Here is a 22,908-nt window from a genome sequence, read left to right on the forward strand (position 1 = left end):
CAAGTTTTTTTTTTCTTTTTAAAGAAACTGATACTCCCCAAAGCTGTGCTGGGCGCTGTGATCAGATAAGCATTCGTCAGAAGACAACACAACTCCTCTGTAAGAACAAAACATATTAAAACCTGGCTGCAAATAAAACTTTGCAGAACTGCTTAAGGATGAGTAGTAGCAGTACTAGTGGTATTAATAATAGTAGTAGAGGAATAATAGACAGTTGCTATTTTAACAGTCCTGCAATGATAGTGAGTATAAACACTCAGAAAAAGGTAACAGTGGAGTTATTGTTCCTTTTTGTTACTGAGCCTGCACCTTTGTTAGAATCAAAATGTACCTTCCTTTTCTGAGAGGTGATCTTAAAATCTGTTCCCTGGAGTTGTATAAGTTGATGCTGAGTTTTCTGAAGTAAACTCAACCAAACAGTCATTAAAAGTAAACTTGACAATATTTGGTTTGTCCCATTAACCCTCATAACTGATGTCACTGTAACCCCAGGTGTACAGAAAGGCCTGTATTTTGGGTCTGTAACTGCACAAATACATTTCCTTCCATCGTGAACCCCTGACTGACAAAAAAGGGAATATTGCATGTAATTGTTTAGTGATACAAAAAGTGAGAACAATCCTGCAGAAATAATTTAATTATTTGTGATGTTTAAAAAAAAAAAAAAGACATCTGGACGGTGGCCAGGGGAGGGGTTATAGCGAGACAAGACATCCCACTCTTAAGTTAAGTCAAATGCTTGTAGTGCTAAAAAGTAAATTTCATGAGTTCGGTCTTTTTGGGATCAATTTCTTGTGTTCCATTAGGAACATTTGTTCTGGATTTCTGCAGGACACTTTCCAAATAAAGAAAGAAAAAAAACTTCAAACAAGACTGAACTTCATAAACTGGCAAACACAGATTACAATAATTTTGATTCATTTACAATCGGAAGATCAATGAACATGGACTAAAGATGGATCTTTCCTGATATGCCACAAAAACAAACAAACAAACAAAAAGACACGTTTCGACTCACAAGAACTGAACTGATGGACAATCCAACAATCTCACCAAGCAGTATGGGATGGTCATTCACACTATGATTTTATTTTGTGAGTCGTGATACCATCATTTCAATGGACGTAAAAAATTGTTTCTATTACTGAAACATTCATTTTCCAATCATCAACAAACATCAAGAACTTAAATCTTTGGCGTTAATGTGTTTTGAAGGGTGGGGGGGGGGGGGGGGGGGGGGGGGATGGTCAAACGGCAACTAAAACAACCCTTCAAACTGTAACTCCTTTAAGTTCTATATACATATAAAGATATATCATATATATGACAGCTCTGTAAATGTGACTCTGGATGCATATGCAGACATCACCAGTAAATGTGTGCAATTTCAGTCAAGCCCTATGTGACAATCGAAACACATCTGAGAAAAGTTTCAAATGGCACCTTCTTCCCTCCCAAAGTAGCTCTACATTTGCCTGTAACAAATACTGTACATACACTACAAACCTCATCCCTGCTCACCAGAAAACAAAAGGGAACTATTTGCTTTTTAAATTTTTTCTTTAATAAATGTATCATTTTATATAAAGACATTCAACAGTGAGCAATGCAATACAGTTCAAGTAATAGACTTAGGGATGTTTGAGTTCCCTATGCAAAACACAAAAGAATGGTAACAGGGAAAAAAACTAAAGAAACAAAAACCTAGACCGTATGTTGACTGAGGGGAAAGAAAGACCATGACATCCATTTGGTGACGATGCTGCATCTAATTATGGGAACCGATGACGTACAAGACTGTTAAAGGTAGGACATTTTAAAAAGTCAATGTCATGGGCCTACATTAATTGATGAGTGACTGAAGTATCCATGCACAAAAACCCTGATTTAACCTGATTTTTTCCCCTCAAAACGCTGGCTTTGTTGTGTGGTAGCTTCTACGGTAAACTTGGAAAAAAGACCTGAGGGTTAATGACCAGAAACTATGATCAAAAAAGTCGTCCGAATTAAATGGGCCTGCATTCCCGATAGCACCTTGAGAGTTAGCAATAGTATGTGTTGATTTTAGATAAACGTGACTGAGGTGCTTCGGATTAAAAAAAACACACTGGACCAACCTCGCTGTACATTCAAGATTATACTGACAAACCCCATGAAAAAGCAAAGATAACCTGTGACTTAATCCAAGAAAGCAAAGCTCTGAGGCCGTGTCCAGTTCAGAGGCTCATTTGAAAAAGGGAAGGCTAAACCTGCACCTCTGCAAAAAAGCATTTGCAGATGATTCACCACAGTGTCATTGTAAATTCTCACAATATGGCCATAATAAGATTAGAAAATTAGCTTGTGTATACTTACGGACAGTAAACAAAAACACTGATACCAAACAAAAACAATAAGATGCAAAAAAATAAAATTAAAAAAAAATCTAAAATCTCATTAAATTGATACAGTTGCAAAACTGCAAAATACATAGTTTGCAATAGAACTGGAAGCCCAACAATCCAAAGATCTACAGAAACGCACATATAAGCCTGAGAAACTCCTTCCCACTGCAGCAGTGTCTTAAAACTTGTATATTACAAGAAGCCCCTGAAACAGGACACAGCTAATCTCCCTAAATTCTTCATGCTGCAAAAGTTACGTTGGGTTTCTACTTATGGCTGCTATTCTTAACTGAACTGGAAAACTCGGGCTGATAGATCAAGTAAATTTGGCACCAATTTTTTGAAGTGGTCTGTCAGACATGACATACGATTTAGCAGTTGAGCCAGTTTTTGTGTAACTTTTGAGCTACACTTCTACAGGTCTAGAGAAGTGAGTTCTATATACACTTCCATTTTATTCTATTAGGACTACTTGTGAATTTGTGTGGAAACTAAACAGACTTGCAGTCTTAAGAGATTTACTGAAGCAGGTTTACACCTTCTTGATAAGCCTTAGAACAGGTCAATTTAGATTTAATACTGCCACACCGATTCATCCTGTAGTTTACAAAGAAGAAAGAGAAACTTTCACTACCCATGGCTTTCAGCTCCACAAACCTCACTTCTCCCAGTTCATCTACCTATTGTCAGCAGACTAGTGGGCTGTAATGGAGGGAGGGTTATGGTAGATAACAGTGAGCAGACTCCAATAGGTTGTAGAAGACATAGAGATGACTGGAGATAAACACACAGTGGGCACAAACAAGGCTTTATGATTTCTTCACAATGATTCCTTTGCACTTTCCAAACAATAGCACTCTTTCTAAAACTGGACACTTTCTCTCTGTGCGTTTGTGGCCAAGCTTATCAAAACTGGGAAAATCTTAAAGATGACAATAAGAGAGAGGGGTGCTTTATCTAACTTTTTTTTTTATTATTAGATGCTCTTTCCAGTTTAAAAAAAAAGGCTAATGCCTAACCAGTGTGATTAGTTTTAAGACGAGGATTAGAGTGAGTTGAGAATCACATCTCTGCTTTTTCTTAAGCATTCTCATAACCTTTGATTTCATTACGACCTTTTAAAAGCTCCATATTATCAGTCAGGCAGCGATAAGTCAACTTGATCACTATGAGAAGATGCTTTACTGTGCTGTGTATTCATTTTCTGGGGGGAATAGAATCTAACTTGGTCGTGTATTGTAGCTCTCAGTGTTTGAAGATATTTTTCTTTTTATCGAGTCGTTGACAGAAAATGGATCCACTGGTTAGAAAGTCACGCAGAGAGCATGTCGTTTGGGTTCAAATAAAAGCCAAACACTATCAGCAATCAGACAGAAAGGGAATTTCACTCCAACAGCTTAACTGTGATTATCTCCAACTTTAGTGCATCTTACACTAACTGCTGAACTACATTAAACACAAAGCTAGATTGCACGTTCTTTCAAGTTTTCAGATTTTCTTCTAAAGCCTGTATCTTCAGCTCAGGACATGGACTTTGTGTGCCTGTGCTCCTTATACATAAACATTTAGTAAAAGCTTATTTTTTCTGAAGGCGTTCAAACAAAAACACCCCAGTTTTTCAGCCTGCAGTCACATTGCATTAGCTCTTTTCTTTGTTTAAACCACACATAAAATGGGTTTCGGCTTTTATGGCAACATTTTTCACCAAGCTTAGCCTTTCAAAGGCTGGAAAAGGAACCCTTTACCAGTTTACCTTAATGTGCCTTATGTTTTCTTCAGACCAAATTCAAAGTGAAATTTTCACGTCCCAATTATATAGAAAGATAAAATCAAAGAAGCAAATTGGCACAAATTTATGACAGGTAATGCAAATGAAATCATTTTTGCATAGGGTAAATTCACACTAATGTGCTGTGGATTTAGTGTCACCATTATCACAGTTTGTAAGCAGCTAGGCCAGATGATTTCGGTTAACCTTTATACTGATGCATGAAAAAAAAAAAAAGAAAGCGCTTGGAGGAAACTAAGCAAAAATGTTCCCATTAATTTCAGCTGTCAGTTTGTCTCAGGAGGAGAAAGAAATTTTGGGGGTTTTGAAATTAGCCAAAAGATGCCATGTAGCTTTAGCTGCTAATTACACCTCCTTTGACTCATCCACTTTGGCGTACACAGCCAAAATTTTGTAAGCGCTGAGATTACAAATGAAGCTTGTTTGAGTGCTTTGAAGGTTGTGGGGTTCATGTACCCTTTGGTTTATAAAAAAAAAAAAAAAAAAGAAGTATATTTGTCGCTAAAGCACACGGCCTGAAACTCATTTTTATGTGTGGCCTTAAACACATCATTGCTTATCTTCACCCATTTGCATTCACCAAAGATGGGAAAATTAAATAAAGAAAGAAAAACCCAACAGATGCTTTATCCTCCCCCTTCACACCAACTTTGGTCTCTGGTTGTGATTTGTTACCATTTACACATACTGTGGTGTGAAAAAGTATTCTTCCCATTCCTGATTTTTTTCTTCTTTCAAAAACACATTTGTCACGCTTTCATGTTTCAGAGCCTCGAGTTTTAATCTTAGATAAGGACAGCCTGAGGAAATACAAAATGCAGGTTCTAAAATATTTCAATTTTTAAGGACAAAAAGCAGCTATCCAAACCTTCCTGGCCTGGATCGTGCCCATAGATGCCATTTTTGCCCTGTCTTATTGGTGAATCATGCATGCTGACCTGAACTGAGGCAAGTGACGTCTGTAGTTGTTTACATGCAGTTCTTTTATGAACCCCTGAATAAGTCGTTGATGTGCTCTTGGAGTAATTTTGGCAGGATGGCTACTCATGAGAAGGTTCACTATTCCAACCTTTCACCATGGTTCGCTGGATTCCCATAGAAATATCTTTGTAGCCCTTTCCAGACAGACAGACGTCAATGACTTTGTTTTTCATCTGTTCAAGTTTCTTTAGATTGTAGCATGAAGTTTCGCTTTTATTTTTTCTAATATACTTTAATTCACAACTTCCATATCTGGCAGTAAACTCATGAATTATCAAGGGTGGAGGGCAATTCCTTTTCTCTTTTACATAGAGACGTGTAGGTTATAATTGTTTTTTTCCTTTAATAAATGAACTTCATTTTGCACTTACTTGGATATTTAGTAATATTTGTTTGATAATCTGAAACATTTAAGTGTGACGTGTGACATGTTGTGTCCCCCCCAAGAAAAAGGGTGGTACAAATACTTTTTCACAGGACTATAATAAAAAGCAATGTTAAAAAAAACAATAATAAAAACAAAATAATTAGTTTATACAAGCAAGGCTTCAGTCTTTGAGACAAAAAACAAAAAACTTCTGTGTCACTTGTGCACCTCCCTCCCCCCAGATCCCTCAGCAGCAGCAGTCTACTCTCTCTATAGCACCTAGTGCTTTGTCTTTTATGCTACATCGTTTTATATTTTTGTATGGCGAGGGACAGAGAACAGACACTTGACATCATTTCAAAGTAAGTGAAAACAAAAAGGAAACCTCTTAAAAAAAAAAAAAAAAAAAAATCTCCAAAAATATATTTCAAAGTTACACCATCTGATGAAAAGAAAAGGGAGGAAAAAATGATGGGAACACAGAAAAAGTCTGATGGGAATGTTTTGTTGTCATTCTTGTACTTTAGAGTTTCTGGTATAAAGTCTGAGCTGGAGTTTAGGTAGCAGCGGGATCAACCTGAAACTCTGACGTCTCCTACTCCATTTCCTTCCTTCGGTCACTTTTGTTTTCACATTCACAAACATTTAAAACTTCCTTGTGCAAATCAAGCAGTCTTTAGAAAGAATGCCCTCCAAAATTGTTCTTGTAAAAATATATAACTCCAAGGTGGCTGATGTGTGTGTTGCAGCAAATGTTAAAATTGTATCGATGTTCATCAGGTCTGGACACAGGGTTGTTTTGTAATTCAACCAATACCACCACCACCCATTAAGCTTCATAACACCCCCTTTTCTCCTTTATCCTGAAGACTGTAAAATGTGTTGTCCTTCTGGGGGTAGTTGTTTAGCATCGTTGGTTGGGGTTCATCTTCGTCCAGAGGGCATCTGTGCGTAGACAGGGTAGGCAAGGCGCACATTGAGTGAGTCATTGTGCTGCACCAGGGAAGTCTGGTGGTAGTGGAGCACCAGGTCCTTCAGGCTGCTGTAGAGGTTGTATGGCTCAGCAAAGCCAAAGCCACGTGGTGTACTGTAGATGACACAGTGCTTCACCTCCCCTTCCACACTTAGGAGACACACAGGAGAGGTACTTTAGTTAAGACTGTTTTAAGGTTAAAAATTTGTCATTCAATGCTTTCTTTCTGCATTTCCAGTTTCTTCCAGCTAGCTTTGTTCTACTACTAAAGTAAACTCTACGCGGCACACTTTGCCCACAGTACCAATGGGGGTCAAGACATATCACAATGTATATCGTGTATCGCAATATAGCTAAAAAATATTGTGCATTACATTTTCCTCATATCGCCCACCTCTACCACAGTTTTGTGTCCAAAAATGTTTTTTCGGTTCCCTCAAACGCACACTGTGAATCACAGTGTGCTGCAGACTTAAAAAAGCCCTACCATCATCTTCAATAAAATAATCAGCTTCTTTTCTGAAGCTTTCAAATATTTCGTGGCTTAAAGATGTACTGCAAAAGCATGGTGCTATTGAAAAGCCTGAGAGTAAATACAATTAAAAGTTGTAGCTTTTTTGTAACTTTGATTCTATTTTAACAACTTTTTATGTATATAATACAAATGCCTAATGTTGTTGTTGGCACTGGTGTTCGTCTCAATGTGCAATATTTTGAAAGGTGTCCCAACATTTTGTCCTTGTGTACAAACAAGGAGGACAAAAATGTCACTCTTGACTTCATAAAGTATGGGTATGTAAAGTAAGACGCACATCACTTCAGTCATGTGTTGCATGTACTCACACTACAGAGCAGGCATAGCACCCTTTTTTGCTGCTTTCTCGGATAAGAAAAGCTCCATCTGGCTTCCCCAGGAGCAGCTCCTCTGCCTGTGTCCTGTTCAGATCCCCCACAAACCAGTTCTTCTCATCATAGTGAGGCAAGTTCTCATCTTCCTCACTCACAAAGTAACCTCTGCAACCACATACATATGCAATACATTGAGAAATTGCACCAAAGAAATAATATATTCTGCTCTTTAAATTAACAGTTGCTCTAAGTAAGTAAAGTAACAGTGTTTGGGTTGCAGCAAAGCAAGTAGAGACTCACTCGTCTGTGTTCTCATTCTTGATTCCCAGCCAATCATTAATTCGTTTCTGACGAACTCCTTTATGATTGAGCCAGCTAAAGAGAAGTAGAGAGAGAGAGAAGCATTGTTACTGCTAGGAATCGGTTTGAAACTTTGAAATTTGTTTATGTTAGAGTGAACCGGCACAAGACTGAAATTGGCAAATGTCCTCACAGAATAATTTGGGATGTTCTGCTGAGAAACTGCTTAACTTGTTCCTGGAAATAAAGCAGGCGCTCTGATATCGAGTTGAACTGGACCTTCCCTAAACTAAAGCAAGTTTCTGATTGAGCCACTTGATGTGCTTTTGGCTCTAGAACTATGATGAGTCAGATTTTCTTTGATGTCCATATGACAATCAATAAAAAAAACAATTATTTCATTGGAAATGATTCCACTGATGTTTGAGTTTTTTTGACCACATCTAATAACTCCCCATTTGACTTTCAAGTGTGTGTAGCTACCCCACAGATGTACAGCATGAACAATATAAACACATGAAAACAGGATCCTGTTCCAGGTCAGTAGGTTTTTAATGCTGACCTGCTTTGACCTGCTTTCTGTACTAATGCCATTGCTCATGTTTTTCTCTCGTCTTTGTATGCTTACACTAGATACTGATCCCTGATTTTGCGGAGCTGTATGAGATCAGGCTTTAGGCTGTTCATCTTTTTGTCTGTCTCCCGGTTGTCCATGGCTTGCGTCTTTAGGTCCTGCTCCAGCCGCACCTTGCTGTCGTGGATCTCTCCGAGGCGAGATTTAAGCTTTTCATAGTTCATCATGATGCGCTCAATCTCTTTATCATTGCTCTCACGCCTAAAACGCTCAATGTAGTCCTTGCTGTAGCGCTCCTGCGTGTGGCATTGCTCCTCGAAAATCTTGATGGTTTCATTGAAGGCTTCAATAGCTGTTCGCTTCATCTGGATCTCCTGCAGGACAAGATGAATAGTTGACACACAAAAAAAGCCCCAAAAAACAAACAAACAAACAAAAAACAGACATGCAAAAAAAGCAATGCATTTGTTAGACTAGAGTATGAATATACCTGTGATGTCTTGGTATACTCTTCATATAGTCTGTCATATTCTTTGCTTTTCTCCTGGTACTGATTGTGGTATTCCTGCAACTTCTTCCCCACTGCATCGATGTTGTCCTCCTTCACCAGCTGGTCCTGAGAGTCAGTCGGAGAAAGGAGCATTAGAGACAGAGTGACTTTCAGAAACTGACAAGGAAAAAGCTGGAGAGTAAAATCAAAAGCCATTTGTAATAAAAGGCCAAAAGGAAAAACAAAAATGCACGCACACACACTTATTCCCATTACCCCCGTTCTCCTTACTGAGGGTGACTCCTGAACAGGCTCGTTAATAAACCACCCACAATGCCCCAGGTGTAAGCCCAGGTGGGCATTCTGGCTAATCTTGCATAGTTCTGAGTAATGACTGGCTAAACCTGCCCTTTCATCACTGGTGCGTGCAATTGAGTATGTCATAGGAGCCGGCCGAAAGGGCAACATTTCAGCGTGCAGGTATCATGTAGCTGCTGCTGCAGTTTAAAGTGGAAACACTAAGAGCAAGTCATTGGGTATAGAGGGAAGATTGTTGGTGGTGTTCAAGAGGATACTGTTTAAAGATTATGAGGAGGGAGTTTACCTGCTGGAAGCGGGAGATGGGGTACATGAGCTTGACATCTAGCTTGGTGTTGTATTGAGCCAGTGACTCATGTCTGTAATGGCTGATGAGCTCCACCACTGAGCTGAAAGTCAGGGGGTCAGAGAAGCCGTACTTCCCATCTCTGTGGTAGATCTTTATCAGCTTGTTATTGCCCCCTTTCCTGAATAACAGAATAACAAACAAAGGCTTAAAGAGACAGGCAATGCATTCTAAAACAGACAGGTTGTCAATTTATATACACGCCTTCAAACATTTGAAGATGTGGCGTACAAATATTTATACACCATAGCTTCTATAACACCTGGGCATGGTATGACTCCAAGGCGGGATCTTTGGTTTTTCCTGACCTGCCCGTGTCAGGTTAATGAAGAAGAAGAAAAAAAAAAAAAAAAAAAAAAAAAATCACATCTTAGCCACCAAACACTCTTTGCTAAACTATGCATCAGAGAATGGCTTCATATTTCCTGCCACCCTGCCCCTAACAAAAAAACCCCCAAACAAAAACAAACAAACAAAAAAAAAAACCACACTTCAGAAGAGTCTATTTTAGAACTCTTATTATTGACCATTACCCTGAAATGTTAAAGTTCAGCTGATGGTAAAAGCAGAAAGAAGGTGGAACTGAAACACAAGGCTAAAATATGTCACCAGGTTTGAAAAGAAATAATCAAACAAAGTCTAAACAGAGAATTATACTAAATAATTCAAGTTAAAAATGTATTTCCTAAACAAACATACTTATCCTATGCTAGTGTAATGAATTGTTCTGCTGTCAGTTGACATCATTAATAGGTTTTATTCATTTCTGTCTGAAAGTCAAAAGATGAACTAGTTATTAAGATTACATTCAGTCCGAGTTATCAAGGGACACACAGTGAAACAAAACAAAACAAAAAATACACAGAGGTAGAAGAGAATTCGTTTTAAGCATGTATTCTATTCCATCAAAACACACATCAGAGCTCAGTGGGGGGAAAAAAAAATTACGCTAATTTCTATTCTGTTATAGGCTGGGTAATCTGCTGGGAACAAAAGGATACCATGCACTTTGATGAAAATGAAAATTCTCAGCTTTCAGAGGATGAAAGTAACAAAATAACGCAGTCAGCTTTTTTGCAGCAACTAAAAATGATACCCAGTTTTTATGGCTTCCACGTGCTTGTATGCATGCCTGATAACATCAGGGCATGCTCCGAAATGAGTTGACAGATGGTGTTGGATGGGAACTCTCCTCCTAGATCTGGAGCAGGGCATCATTAAGCTCCTGGACAGTCTGAGGTGCAACCCAGCCACGCTGGATTTAGGTCAGGCTAGCATGACTATGACATCAATTCCTTCATCCTATAAAATGACTTCAGGTGGCTACTGTTGTGGTTTCGTCCTATATAACTAAAACTGAATTGAATGATATCCTTCAGGAATTGCCACCAAGCTCTTGCCACATGAGGCTGGGTGTTGTCCAGCACCAGGAGGATCCCAGGACCCACTGCACCAGCACAGGGTCCTGGGGGCTTGGACAAGCGGTCCGAGGATTTCATCCTGATGCCAAACGGCACTCAGTGTGCTGTTGCCCACCCAGTGAAGGTCTGTCAATCTCTCCTTAGGTTTGGCTCTTCAGACCATCACTGACCCACCACTAAACTAGTCATGCTGATGTTACAGTCACTCAGGGTGAACCTGCTCTTATCTATGAAAAGCCCAGCTCAGACTCCACAGTGCCAAGCAGTGAAGTCCATTTCTGATTGTTTGGCCAGAGACATTCACACTAATGTCCTCCATGCTCTTAAGATGTTGGGAGAGGCCGCAAACCTAGCAATTGTACACAATGATGTGTCATCCTGGAGGAGTTGGACTCTAACCCTAACCCTCTATAGGGGACTTGGTATCATCTTGTGCTACCAGTAGTCACACTGACACTAGCCAAACAAAAACAATGATTAGAAAAGATGAGGTGGGAAAATATGCCTATAAAACCATTCTTCTTTTTGGGCATTTCCTCATTGTTGCCTCTCTAGTGCCCCTGTAGTTAATTTCATTCAAATCAACGCAGCTGAAATTGACAAACAACCCCCTCTGCTACTTAAATGACCAAATCAATTTCCCAGAAGCTTAACTGCCTTGACCTTATACTCTGATTAAAGAGTGTTCCTTTCATTTTTTGAACAGTGTATGACCAACCCCCCCCACAAAAAAAACCCAAACCTAAAATTGTCCACTATTACTATGCAATGCTAAAAAACAACAAAAAACAAAATAATAATAACATCAGCATGCTCCGACTATGGCAATACAAGTTTAAAATATGTCCAGAAGGCAGGCAACGCTCTATTATTCTTTATTATCTACAAAGCACTTATAGGAACCATCTCAAGTCTACATTCTTGCAGTTAACTAAAGGATAACAGCATTAAAGTGGATCAGAAGTGCTGCACTACTCTCAAGTTTGTAGAAATCCTTGTGTGGTTTAAAACACATCATTCAGATGCTCTGATATAGACATAAACGTCTGTGTGCAGTGGCCTTACCTTAGCGTTAGCGTGTAGTCGCCTTGCATCTTAGTAGATGCGTCCCGAACCAGGAAAGTCCCATCAGGCATGTCTCTGAGCTTATCATTCACCTCCTCCCTGAAGACAAAATAGAAAAGAGAAACAGAGGAAGGAAAAAAAGGGTGTTTGACTTGGTTGAGTGATCCATGCACAGATGGTGTTCATTTGGAAAAGTCTGCCTTCAATCATCAGTGGCAGGCGAGTAGAACTTTCTTTATAACCACACACCTCAAAGTAAACAATCCGTCAATTAGCAGTGCAGGGAGGGGTGATCCTAGCCAGCAGTGTCTCAGCTGAGGATAAGTACGTGAGTGGCAGACTGACTGTCTGCACTGTAGGTGTGGTTATCACTGTTTGTGGAACAGCTAACCTGCACTTAAAGTAAAGCAGTGACCTTAACAGTAAAGACAATTTACTGAGCTGAGAAATAAACTTGTCAGTTATCTCTGGAGGTTAGAGTATATCGAAGTTTCAAAATATATTGACATACAAAACAAACTAACAAGCAAACCAAAGAAACATAGAATTGCACTATATAGTTTACTAATATGATGGTGTATAACATAAAGCATATAAAAAAACTACTCTATCCTGCAGTCTTTAACTGCTGGAGCCCTACCCCTACTGTCGCTATAGACTTTAAGCTCACTGTCAAAGTTCTCCTGCAGCATAGATGGACAGACAGTGCTGTGATATCTAACAAAGAATAATAACCTGATACTCTGAGTTAAGATTCAATTGATGCTAAACAACATGCTAAACAGGAAATGCTAATTTCAAAGCCACCAGACAACAATGACAAATATAATATTTACCCTAATGAATAATAAGTGTTACTGGTCATTTTGAGACTCTTTAACATGTTGGTAGCTTAGAACCACACAAACATCAATGTCAGACAACTGACCAACTATAACTCCTATTATTTTGTGGTCTGACAACAGGTAAAGCACTGATAATACCCATATTTGCTTTTTTAAGATGTCTAAAATGTGCTGACCATGTCTGCACATAGAACACGCCTTTAGTTTCTGTCAGTGCAGGTCTTGTGTTGCTGGGGGAGGGGCCAAGCCTCCCACATCTGCATTTCATGTAACCTAACAATGTCACTGTTAAGCTCTCACTGATTTTTCTGTCAGTAACACAGTGTTTGCTACCTGGATATGTCACCCCAGTACCATTCGGCCTCTTGTAAGGAGCCTCCCGCTCCTCCATCCTTGGCGACATTGCTGCTGCCCCCTGCCATTGCGACCGAGGAGGGCTGCTGAGGCTTGGTTGGCTTTGGAGGAAGGGCTAGGAAACAAAACAAAACAAACAAGTATTACAATTACTGTGTGTATAACAGTTCATATGTACATGATATTTGCATACAGTATAACTTGCCCTCAGCCCTGCAGCAAAGTTCAACCATCAGTCTACAGCTGCAGACAGAGTGTTGATCACTTTATCATTTAGAAATACTACTTTGCACAACCATACACAAAAATGTATGGTACCTCGCAGCCTCCTAGGCTACGTTCACACTGCAGGTGAAATCGCATCAAATCCAACTTTTTTTGACCCTATGCGACCCATATCCGATCATGGTATGACAGTGTGAACGGCACAAATCTGATATTTTCAAATCCGATCTGGGTCACTTTCGTATGTGGTACTGAATCCGATACATATCTGATATTTTAGAAAGCGACTGCTGTTTGAACGATCATGTTGCATTAAATCCGTCTTCTATGTCACTGACACAAGACAGATGCCAATTATCAGCGCCGGAGAAGACATCATGAACCCTTCCTGGCCATCCAGTGTAGATGTTAGTGTAACGTTGGAGAAACGTGAACATTTTATTTGTACTGTATAATCTGCAGATTCTGACAGACATTTCCAACTATCCTTTGAAGCACCGCTCCTCTCTTAAACAGCAATAAGGATAATTATTAGGCCATAAGTAAATAACAAAATAACTTTATAACTTAAAGCAAAATTGGGAAACCATCAGTCAAACAATACTGTTTGGTCTGGGTCTAAACAGAGCGCGTTGTGTGTGACGTCTTCTTTTGCGCATGCGGGCCGTTTGAGCGTTCACACTAGAGCGCGTTTACTGTCACATTTTATTTGTAGTGTGAACAAGCAGACAGAAAAATCGGATTTGATCCAAAAATCGGAATTGAGCATTAAGACCTGCAGTGTGAACGTAGCCCTAGTAGACACACCTATTGTATCAATTTCAAAATCTGACATCACTGTGTTCGAGTTATTGCATTCATAAGATTTTCCAAAAACTTGACGTGTGAGATTCAAAATCAGCTGATATTTGTAGAAGATCCACCAATGGTATCAATTTGAAATTCCTACATCTCCACGTTCAAAAGTCACCAGATTCGCATTGAATTTTTGATTAAATCCTTAATATGTACACATTCTTTTTATGCAGATGATGCACAGGAACTGTACTCATAACCACACCACATAAACACTGTAGCAGTGCAGCTGGTGACTGTATGGTTATTAATCACAAGTGAAGCGCCCATATATCATAGTAATTATGCCTTATGTCAGAAACCACACACGCAGGTCAACTTTCACGTGAGTGTTCCCGGGGCTCAGCAGGAATGCTGAGGTTTGTTAAATGTGGAAATCCTCATGTTTTCATATCTTCTCCTGTCATTAAATTCATTCTCCTGTTAGGTTTGTAATGGGGAACTCTGGTCCTTCCGCTCGTTTGTTTGTAGCCATTGTCATTGCATCATCAGAGTGTTAAATTTGACTGAGAACTCTAACAGAAACTCTGACTTGCATTCTTCCCATTGTGTTTTGGTTTTCGACGGTTATGAAAATCAAGCTGTATAAACCCATAACTTAAAGGTTTTGCTATAAAAATAGGTTGTTGTCTTGTTATTAAGTGCTTCTTTATAAATGGACCGATTCTTATACATTTTTTACTTTTCTACTTTCCCAGAGCTCTCAAAGCCTTTTATACAACATGTCACAATCACCCATTCACACACATTCATACTCTGATGGATGCATTGGAGACCAACTTGGGGTTAGTGTCTTGCCCAACATATGCAGACTGGGGGAGCCAGGGATCGAATCACCAACCTTTCAATCAGTAGATGGCCTGCTCTACCTCAGGAGCTACAGCCACCCTCATAAATGTTCACTTTTACGTCACTTAAAGAGCTTAGTTCAGTTTGAGTAAAACTAACATAACAGGAGTGCCTTTGGTCAACGGGATCAATCTATAATGTTTCACAAGGTTTAGTCATTAAACAAATTTAAGTATCAAATGGAAATACAAACTGAAGAAAAGTCAATATATTTAACTGATTTTGTGAAATACCATGCAGTCTAACAAAAAAATAAACAAAGACTGAATGCATGAAATAAAGGTTAACATTACTGAGTCTGTTTCAACTTCTGCGTTGCAACTTGTGGCGCTAACATGCAACTTCTATGCAAGACTGGGATTCAAATCTATATTTGATTGCTAAGTGTGAAAAAATGTATTATAGAGAAAACATTTCACCTTGCATGTCAAGTCAAGTAAAACAGTATGACAGTCTGCTCACACACTGACCAGTCAGTCAAACGGGATTGATGGTAGTTTCAGAGCTTTTGGTTTTTGAACACTGATGTTATAAACCAGCGCATATTGTAAAGACCTGTTTGGTGCCATGCTGCATGCTAAACAGAGTTAACCTGACTATGACACATAATACGAAAAACAAACAAACACATGCAAAAGTTTGCAAGTATCCAAGCACATCTGGACACAATTTAAGGACCAGCAGTGTAATATCTCTCTCTCGCTCTCAACAGAGTACTGATGTGGGAGGTGTCATTTAAAAACAAAGTAACCTGATGAATGTACTGAAATGGAGTGGGCTCCTCCTGCAGAGTGCTCACGTGCAAGAGTCAGCAGCATTTGGGAACACTGTGGCCTCACAAATTACCACAAGACACGCACGCACAGACAGCAGAAACAGACGCTTGAATGTGAGGAAGGGCTGAATAAAACCTGGACTTCTGTGTGCACGTGCACATCACCACTCACTGTCCGTTGAATGCTAACACTCACAGCAGCAAATAGTTACATTGTTAAGTTATTTCTGTTATTTTTAAGCAATCTATAGTTAAAATGTTTATGCTAAATACTACATAGGTAACTTTTGTCCTTAGGTTCGACTGGTGCTGTGTCACTACTATTCCACAATAAGGTTGCTGCTGGAACATTGCAGGACTACAATCACACTTCAAATTAGGTATTACATCAATGACAGCAGCTCACTGGAAAAGAACCATTGGGTATGTTCTGAATTTACTTGGGCTTATAAATGCTGCAACAATCGTTGTTCAGCATTTTTTCCAATATTATTAGAACTATTGTTCATCACAAATTTTCTTGAAATATTGTGATATACCCTCAAAATGATATCACTCACCACTAGGTTGAGGGTGACTAATGTGTTTAATTCATATCTTCTATGGAAAAACAGAAGACATTTTTCCCAGTGCTATGACGACTTAAACCTACAACATTTGCCCACTGGGGGGAGCAGAGCAAGCAAAATGCACAATAATTGATTTGATGCTAATTACAGACATGCTAGTATATCTAACTGACAAGTACAAAAAAAAAAAAAGCCACAGCCACCAATGAAACAATGAAAACAATACTTTGGAGTTATATTTTAATTGTCACATGATAGTAGTGAGAATTCACTACAAAGTGTGTGTGTGGGGGGGGGCAAAAGAGGGGAAGTGACAGCTTGTGCTTATCTATGCAAATGCTTGGATGCCAATAAACTAACACACTACATTTCAAAGAACAAAAAAAAAAGTAGGAACAGTTTACATCCTACAAACTTTTTCTTCACTCTTTATTGTAAGACCACTTAAATAGAGACTGGTAGCCTCTCTTCCTCTCCTGTTCTTTGTTCCCTTCTCACTGACTATTCAACTCTTCTCCCTCCTCTCTCTCATGTCACCATGGCAGTCGGTTAGTGTTGCCAAAACTGTCGTCCTGCAGCTGCACTGTTCCCCTCAGTCAGCACTTTACAGACTAATGCTACACGTGTGCACTTCCAAGGATAGATGGGGTGGAAATTCATGTTATGTTTACATTGAAAAACACATGCACAAGTGAAATAGATCGCAAAAACAGAAAAAAGTAACTGATTTTAAAAAGCATGAAAATCAGAGTCTATGTGTGCTTGCAGTTGTGGACCACACAGAGGGTAGCATGTAAAAAGCACAGAAGGATCACCACAGCTGCAGTTAGGCAATCTCATTACCAATAAAATTAGTCTTTTCTTGACTTCATTACGTGTGTCCACTTTTCATATGTTACTTGAACACCTCAAACACTGAAGTTACAATGAGATAATCGAATTTCTGTCTTAATACACCAACTACAAAATGCATTTCTACCAAATTAATGACTAAAACAATTTCTGCACCTTTAAGTCTCTCATTACTCCAATACTGTATCTGGTAGTTTCTTAGGACAATGGACACAACAGAAAATAAGCAGTACACAAGCTCCAGATTGCAAAGTTCTATAAGAAAAATTAAGACCAGAGACCTGTAGAAAATCCAAACCTTCTGACAATGATCAGAATTTGTGGGAAATGTGATCTTATGTCCTAAATAAAGAAGAATTATACTAATCGGAGAACAGTCTTAACCACATGGACATATTTGGAAAACGTTCAAAACTGCAAAAAACACGACTTAAAAAAATATGACCAATATAACAGAAACTGCTGAGCCCTTAGTCACAACTACTGCATAGGTCCCTGAGAGGAAGCCAGAGGGACGGTGAACAAAGGGGACCGTAGGTGCAGCCTCCCCCTCACCAAACAAAGGACCAGTGCTCACACATTCACATATGCACAGACACTTCCATATCAGTTGTCATTGTACATGCTGACAGAAGCCTGCAGCTCTCCTAAACAATAACTGTCAGAGTGGACAGACACATGATAAATTCACTTGAGACAAAGAGAACTCAGAGAACATGGGTCTTGGGGCATGTTCAGGAGTGCACACGCCAGCTGATCAGGGAAACAGGGCAGCAAAATTGAGGTTTGACAGATGTGTACCGACACAGGAATTCATACACGACAATGGAATTAATGCACAGCCTACAGTTAAAAACTCAAAGCAGGAAGCATGAATGTGTTGTTCTGAAGCAATCTGCTTTATTTTCACAGCTCTACATCTGGATGAGGTAAGTGTGAGTGTACGCATCTGTTAGATGAATGGAGTCTTTCAGACTATCTAAAGAGGATCCAGATTTCTGATGTAGTAAAGCTGATTAACATTTAAGTTGACACATTGACAGAAATTTAAATTTGATAAAGCTGTTTCTAAATATTAAAATATTATAACTTTTTAAAGAACCACAGAAAAAAAATCTGCTTTAAGTGACATTCTGTTGTTGGACTTTCATTTGGACGACTGATTGTGACCCAGTTTTAAAATACAAATGCACACAGAGCAAAATAATGAATGAATGCCAGTGCTCGCTCACATCCTCTGCAAGTTATGGGTGCTGCAGGAGCAATAAAAGAGAAGGAGGAGCTCTGTGTGTAGGGGAAAAGCTGAAAAACACTAAAGAAAGGGCAGCATAAAAATGCAAATCAGTAGACATGGATACAAAGAAAGCTACGGTTACATTTAAAAATGCAAAACTAAGAAGGCTGAAGAGACTAAAAAGTGAAATACATGAAAACAAGAAATCTCATTCCCTCTCTTACCGTTCTCCATCACACTCTCTGTTAGATGCATGTTTCCAGTTCTCTCAGCTGTTTCCCTCCTCCCTTTTTTCTGTCACTCACTCTCCTCTCTTACTTGCACACACTCCCCCTCCTCCCTCCTCTACCACCACCTCCTCCTCCTCCTGTTCTCCTCTCCGTCAGACTGAAGAAAAGAGGGAGCACAGCTCATTCTAAAAGACAGAAGATGCCCCAGCTAATCCCTGCACGGAGGCACGCCCCCTCATCCAATCAGAGGACAGCCCGGAGGGAAGGCGTGTAAAGCTCAAAGAAAGAAAGAAATGAGGGAGGCAGGGAGGAAGGTTGAGTAGGCTTGTGGTAGACCAAGTCCATCACACCACGCAATCACACACACAACAATGCAGCACCTCTAAATCAACAAGTTTCTACTGTGACTGCCAACTGAATTTGTATATTCATTCACTAACCCTAAACTAAGAATAAAAACAAAACTTACCCAACCTTCCAGTAAATTCAAGCCTTGTTGAAAACTGATTCTTGTTCCAGCTTCTCCTACAGGGAAAAGCTGGAACCAGAATGAGCTTCCAGCTTCTCCAACCAGAATTAGTTTCAAAAAAGGCTTAAAATGCAGACAAAACCATAGGTGCTAGACATTCTACATCTCCACACATTCTACTGGGCTATGCCTGGAAAGTTACACTGGTGGAAAATTAGCAGAAGACACCTCTGTCCTATTACAGAACAGGTCCTCATACTGACGTTTAGTTTCATGACAACGCTGCAATTTATTTACTTGAAAAACAATTTTGCATCTTTCCGCTGACTCACATTTCAACACAAAACAAATTAATTTTATTTATACAGCACCAGCTGACAGAAATCTAATTATGCTTTATATGAAGTAAAGAGGCCACAATATCAGAGTGAGAACAACAATCAGACAATCCCCCTATGTGCAGCACTTGGTAAAAGTGGGGAGGAAGAACTTGTTCTTAACACGTGCAAGGAAGCATCCAGACTGCACAAATAAAGAAAAGGAACAATATGAATGAAAAAAATGATTTGTCGTCTTGGCAAAGGGGTCTTTTTCTTTTATTCTGTGTACACATGAATAAAAACTACGGAGAAGAAAGAGGAGCTGGAATGTATAACACTGCATTGTACTGCAAATGAACCTAGACATGCAAAAAGCACTCTGGTATGGTCCTTTGGCAACAATGTCCCGGTGATTTTCCATTGAAACACGAGACTCATCATTCACCCCACATCCACAGAGTGTCGCTTCACACACACCAAGTTGCCAGTGGATACGGAGGCCTTGCCCTCCCCTGGGGGTGGCAGTGACACTCCACCTGTGCTAATCACACCACAAGTACCACTGTACACACACAGGAATTCACACACTGTAGATATCAGTGAGGTGTTCACATTTCAATTCCAGTGTAATAAACATACACATGTAATGAACATCTGTGGACTTAGAGGTTTAGCTAATGACAGGATGTGCTCATTTGGACAAAAGAGCTGTAAGAATCTGAGTACTGTACAACCTAAAACCAACAGAAACAGCGAAGCTACTCGCATAGGAACAGAGGATTATTTGTCCTCTATAAACACCAAATCAGTCTACAAAAACACTCATATATACACAAATGCTGTTCTGAAGGTTTCACATTGCCAACACAATGTTTGTTATGGTCCAAAACATTCTTGTTCACTACATTTTGTCAGATAGAAACAGTCTGCTGAGCAAAGCAAAAATCTGTTATTTTTTGTGCCATGACAAACCCCTAAAGAAATGGCACTAGGCACGATAAAAGCCGTCCAGTGGCCAGTTAAATGTGTGAATCACCATTAAATGGCCAGAATTTTGCATCTGCATCCCTAATGCACTGAGCAGCAGCAACAAAGGATTACCGACTGCACTTCAAAATACAAGGTCTAAAGAGAAAACGTAGCTGAAACAATACTTTTACCCAGCACAAGCGTAAAATATGTTGCATAGTCAAGCATCCCGTGGTAAAATGGTAGTGAGCTCTAAGCCCAAATACTCTGCAGCATGCTACAGATAGACACAACACGGCACTGTGAGGTTGCTGCGGAGTATAGTGCATCTTAATAGATACATGGAGGGAAAAGAAAGGAGACGGAAAAAAACCCCGAAAGAGCTACAAGGCAATTCAACAGCGCCTCCTGGAAACAACACAACGTCCCACATCTGCGCCATGATCCATTGAGGAGGGGAGAAAAGCAGGGAGGAAGAGGAGCGAGTCGAATGACACTGGCACAATTGCCGAGGAATGAATGAATGAAACTTATTCAATTGTGGGTGACAGTTGGCTAGAAAAGGGCACAAAGACTTCTATATGTGTCCAAGTGAAGATCGTTTTTATTCGGAGATATTCAGGACGGTTTTATTCCAGGTTTTATTCATTTTCTTGGTTTCCTGCTTGTCCCATCCCCCCTCTCCCCCTTCCCCGCTCACGGCACAGCTGATTTTGGAATGATTCAGTCGGAATGGTTTAATGCAAACTTCAAGTGCGGAATAATACCAAATCTCGGTATTGTACAACATTTACCCGGTGGTCTCATAAGCCAAATTCTCCAACAGTTAAATTAAAATGGGTTAAGCAGCAGATACAGTCACCTTGGCTCCTATTCTATCATCTCATAGGCCTCTTGCAAAGCCATCAGACGCAGAGAAGAAGTGGGGATGCTTCAGTGCACGGACTACACGGGACTTATTGTCTCCACAGTGAGACTGCAGCTACTGTGTCATCACGCAAATCTGTATCTTAATGTACAAAAGATCAGCTGTGGCGAGTGCACCGGACAGCGAGAAACAAAGAGTCCAAGGCGTTTAAAGCGCTGTCACTGCTGCTGTAAACTGCCATTTTATTTCCTTCGTCCCCGAATTACCTGCTTCTCAGCTACAGACAGCGCTAAGTTTATGTACGCTGTCACAAATGTAGCGAGTGTGCCTAAAACATCACGACTGCCCAGAAGCCCGCGAAGCCCTAATAAAACAAAGCCATAACCGCGTGACCGGTACGAACAGGAGCAAAACGTGAAATCTGAAAGCTTCTCTGCAAATTTCACCAGACACCAAAGCACACAGCTCCTAAACACACATCACTCCAGCTAATTAACTCCAGTCCAACTAACCATTTCCCCGCTATCACCGGCTTGAAGCTTACCTGGTGGTTGGTCCATTTCCAGATAAAATATCAGCTCTGTGGAGTAGGGCATCATCACGTCCCTCCAGTCTCCTTCCTCGCCGGCTTTTTTGGTCGTCCAGACTGTGTTATACATTGCTTTCTTGTAGCTTAACCAGGCAGTCTTTGTATTAGAAAAACGCTATTAAACAAAGTAAAAATGACCGGCGTACTTAAAAAAGAAAAAAAGAAACAATCATCGTGTGCTCCTGTCATATGCCTCCATGTTAATCTATCTGTTTACTTCTAAGTCTTCTATCTGAATTCCTGCTTCAGGATTAAATGAATAGACGAAACGTATACAGCAAGCACCGGGCTGCGACTGCTCCCTCGGACATGTTAATATTGTTAACAACTCGGGGAACTTCATGAAGGCTCCTGTATGTATGTGTGTGCATCTATCTGTCTACATATATATGCACATAAAGACTTCCTTTAAACGGTGGGTAGGTAGATGCCAGCTCTACATACAACCCCCTCTGCCTCTCCTCCGCAGGTGCCACCGTCTCGCTAGTTTCATTTTAAGAAACGCACTGACAGGAGGAGGCTGGCGGAGGCAGAGCCAGACAACGGCTGGGAAAACCCACTCCTACACGACATGCAGGGGAGGACAAAAATATCACCAAATATTCACATAAAACTTAGTGTAAATAAACTGCTCTTTAATGTTACATATAATAATATCCCTCATTTATTCATTGCCATTATCTAATCCATGTAGGAAATCCAATTTTTTATCGTCCCTGCCGATTTGACGAATAATTAATCGTCCCTTTATTACTCGAAGAGTGGTTAGCCCGTTTCTGTCCTCTATACGCCGCTGACAAAGCGCTCTGCGCAAGCTCAGAAGCCGAATTTCAAAGCCAGTAGGAAAATTACCTCAGCCTATGAAGAGCAAGTTACAAATACGGTGGTTTTCCACTAAGTTTCTAACCTTCGCCTGAGTCTGTGTAACTACATGTTACCAGCTTCGGTTGGTACATACAGCACCGACAGCTGTTTGGTATGACATAACATGCTGCATGATAACTACCAGTCAAACCAGGACTGAGAGCCAGTGCTTGCTTTATTAATT

The 22,908-nt window shown here is 39.9% G+C and overlaps 1 protein-coding gene across 1 annotated transcript; it reads right to left on the reverse strand.

The window, feature by feature from the left end:
- Positions 1-1,246: 1,246 nt before the first annotated feature.
- pik3r3b (phosphoinositide-3-kinase, regulatory subunit 3b (gamma)) lies at positions 1,247-22,349 on the reverse strand. Its single transcript, XM_080887523.1, has 9 exons — positions 21,816-22,349; positions 13,036-13,171; positions 11,858-11,956; positions 9,312-9,492; positions 8,708-8,833; positions 8,272-8,591; positions 7,644-7,718; positions 7,338-7,508; positions 1,247-6,644 (listed from the first exon to the last, which is right to left on the reverse strand). The coding sequence occupies exons 1-9, from the start codon at positions 21,928-21,930 to the stop codon at positions 6,446-6,448; spliced, it is 1,422 nt and encodes a 473-aa protein (XP_080743649.1). The 5' UTR covers positions 21,931-22,349; the 3' UTR covers positions 1,247-6,445.
- Positions 22,350-22,908: the final 559 nt, after the last annotated feature.

The sequence above is a fragment of the Rhamphochromis sp. 'chilingali' genome (assembly GCF_963969265.1).
Source record: "Rhamphochromis sp. 'chilingali' genome assembly, chromosome: 7".
NCBI lineage: Eukaryota > Metazoa > Chordata > Actinopteri > Cichliformes > Cichlidae > Rhamphochromis > Rhamphochromis sp. 'chilingali'.

What these genes read in the sequence shown, in the direction of transcription:
- pik3r3b (XM_080887523.1), bottom strand. Translation starts at nt 21,930, where the DNA reads ATGTATAACACAGTCTGGACGACCAAAAAAGCCGGCGAGGAAGGAGAC. An exon ending in CCATCTCCCGCTTCCAGCAG is followed by an intron (nt 8,834 to 9,311) that starts GTAAACTCCCTC and finishes ACTGACTCTCAG; the next exon opens with GACCAGCTGGTGAAGGAGGA. An exon ending in AAGAATGAGAACACAGACGA is followed by an intron (nt 7,509 to 7,643) that starts GTGAGTCTCTAC and finishes ATGTGGTTGCAG; the next exon opens with AGGTTACTTTGTGAGTGAGG.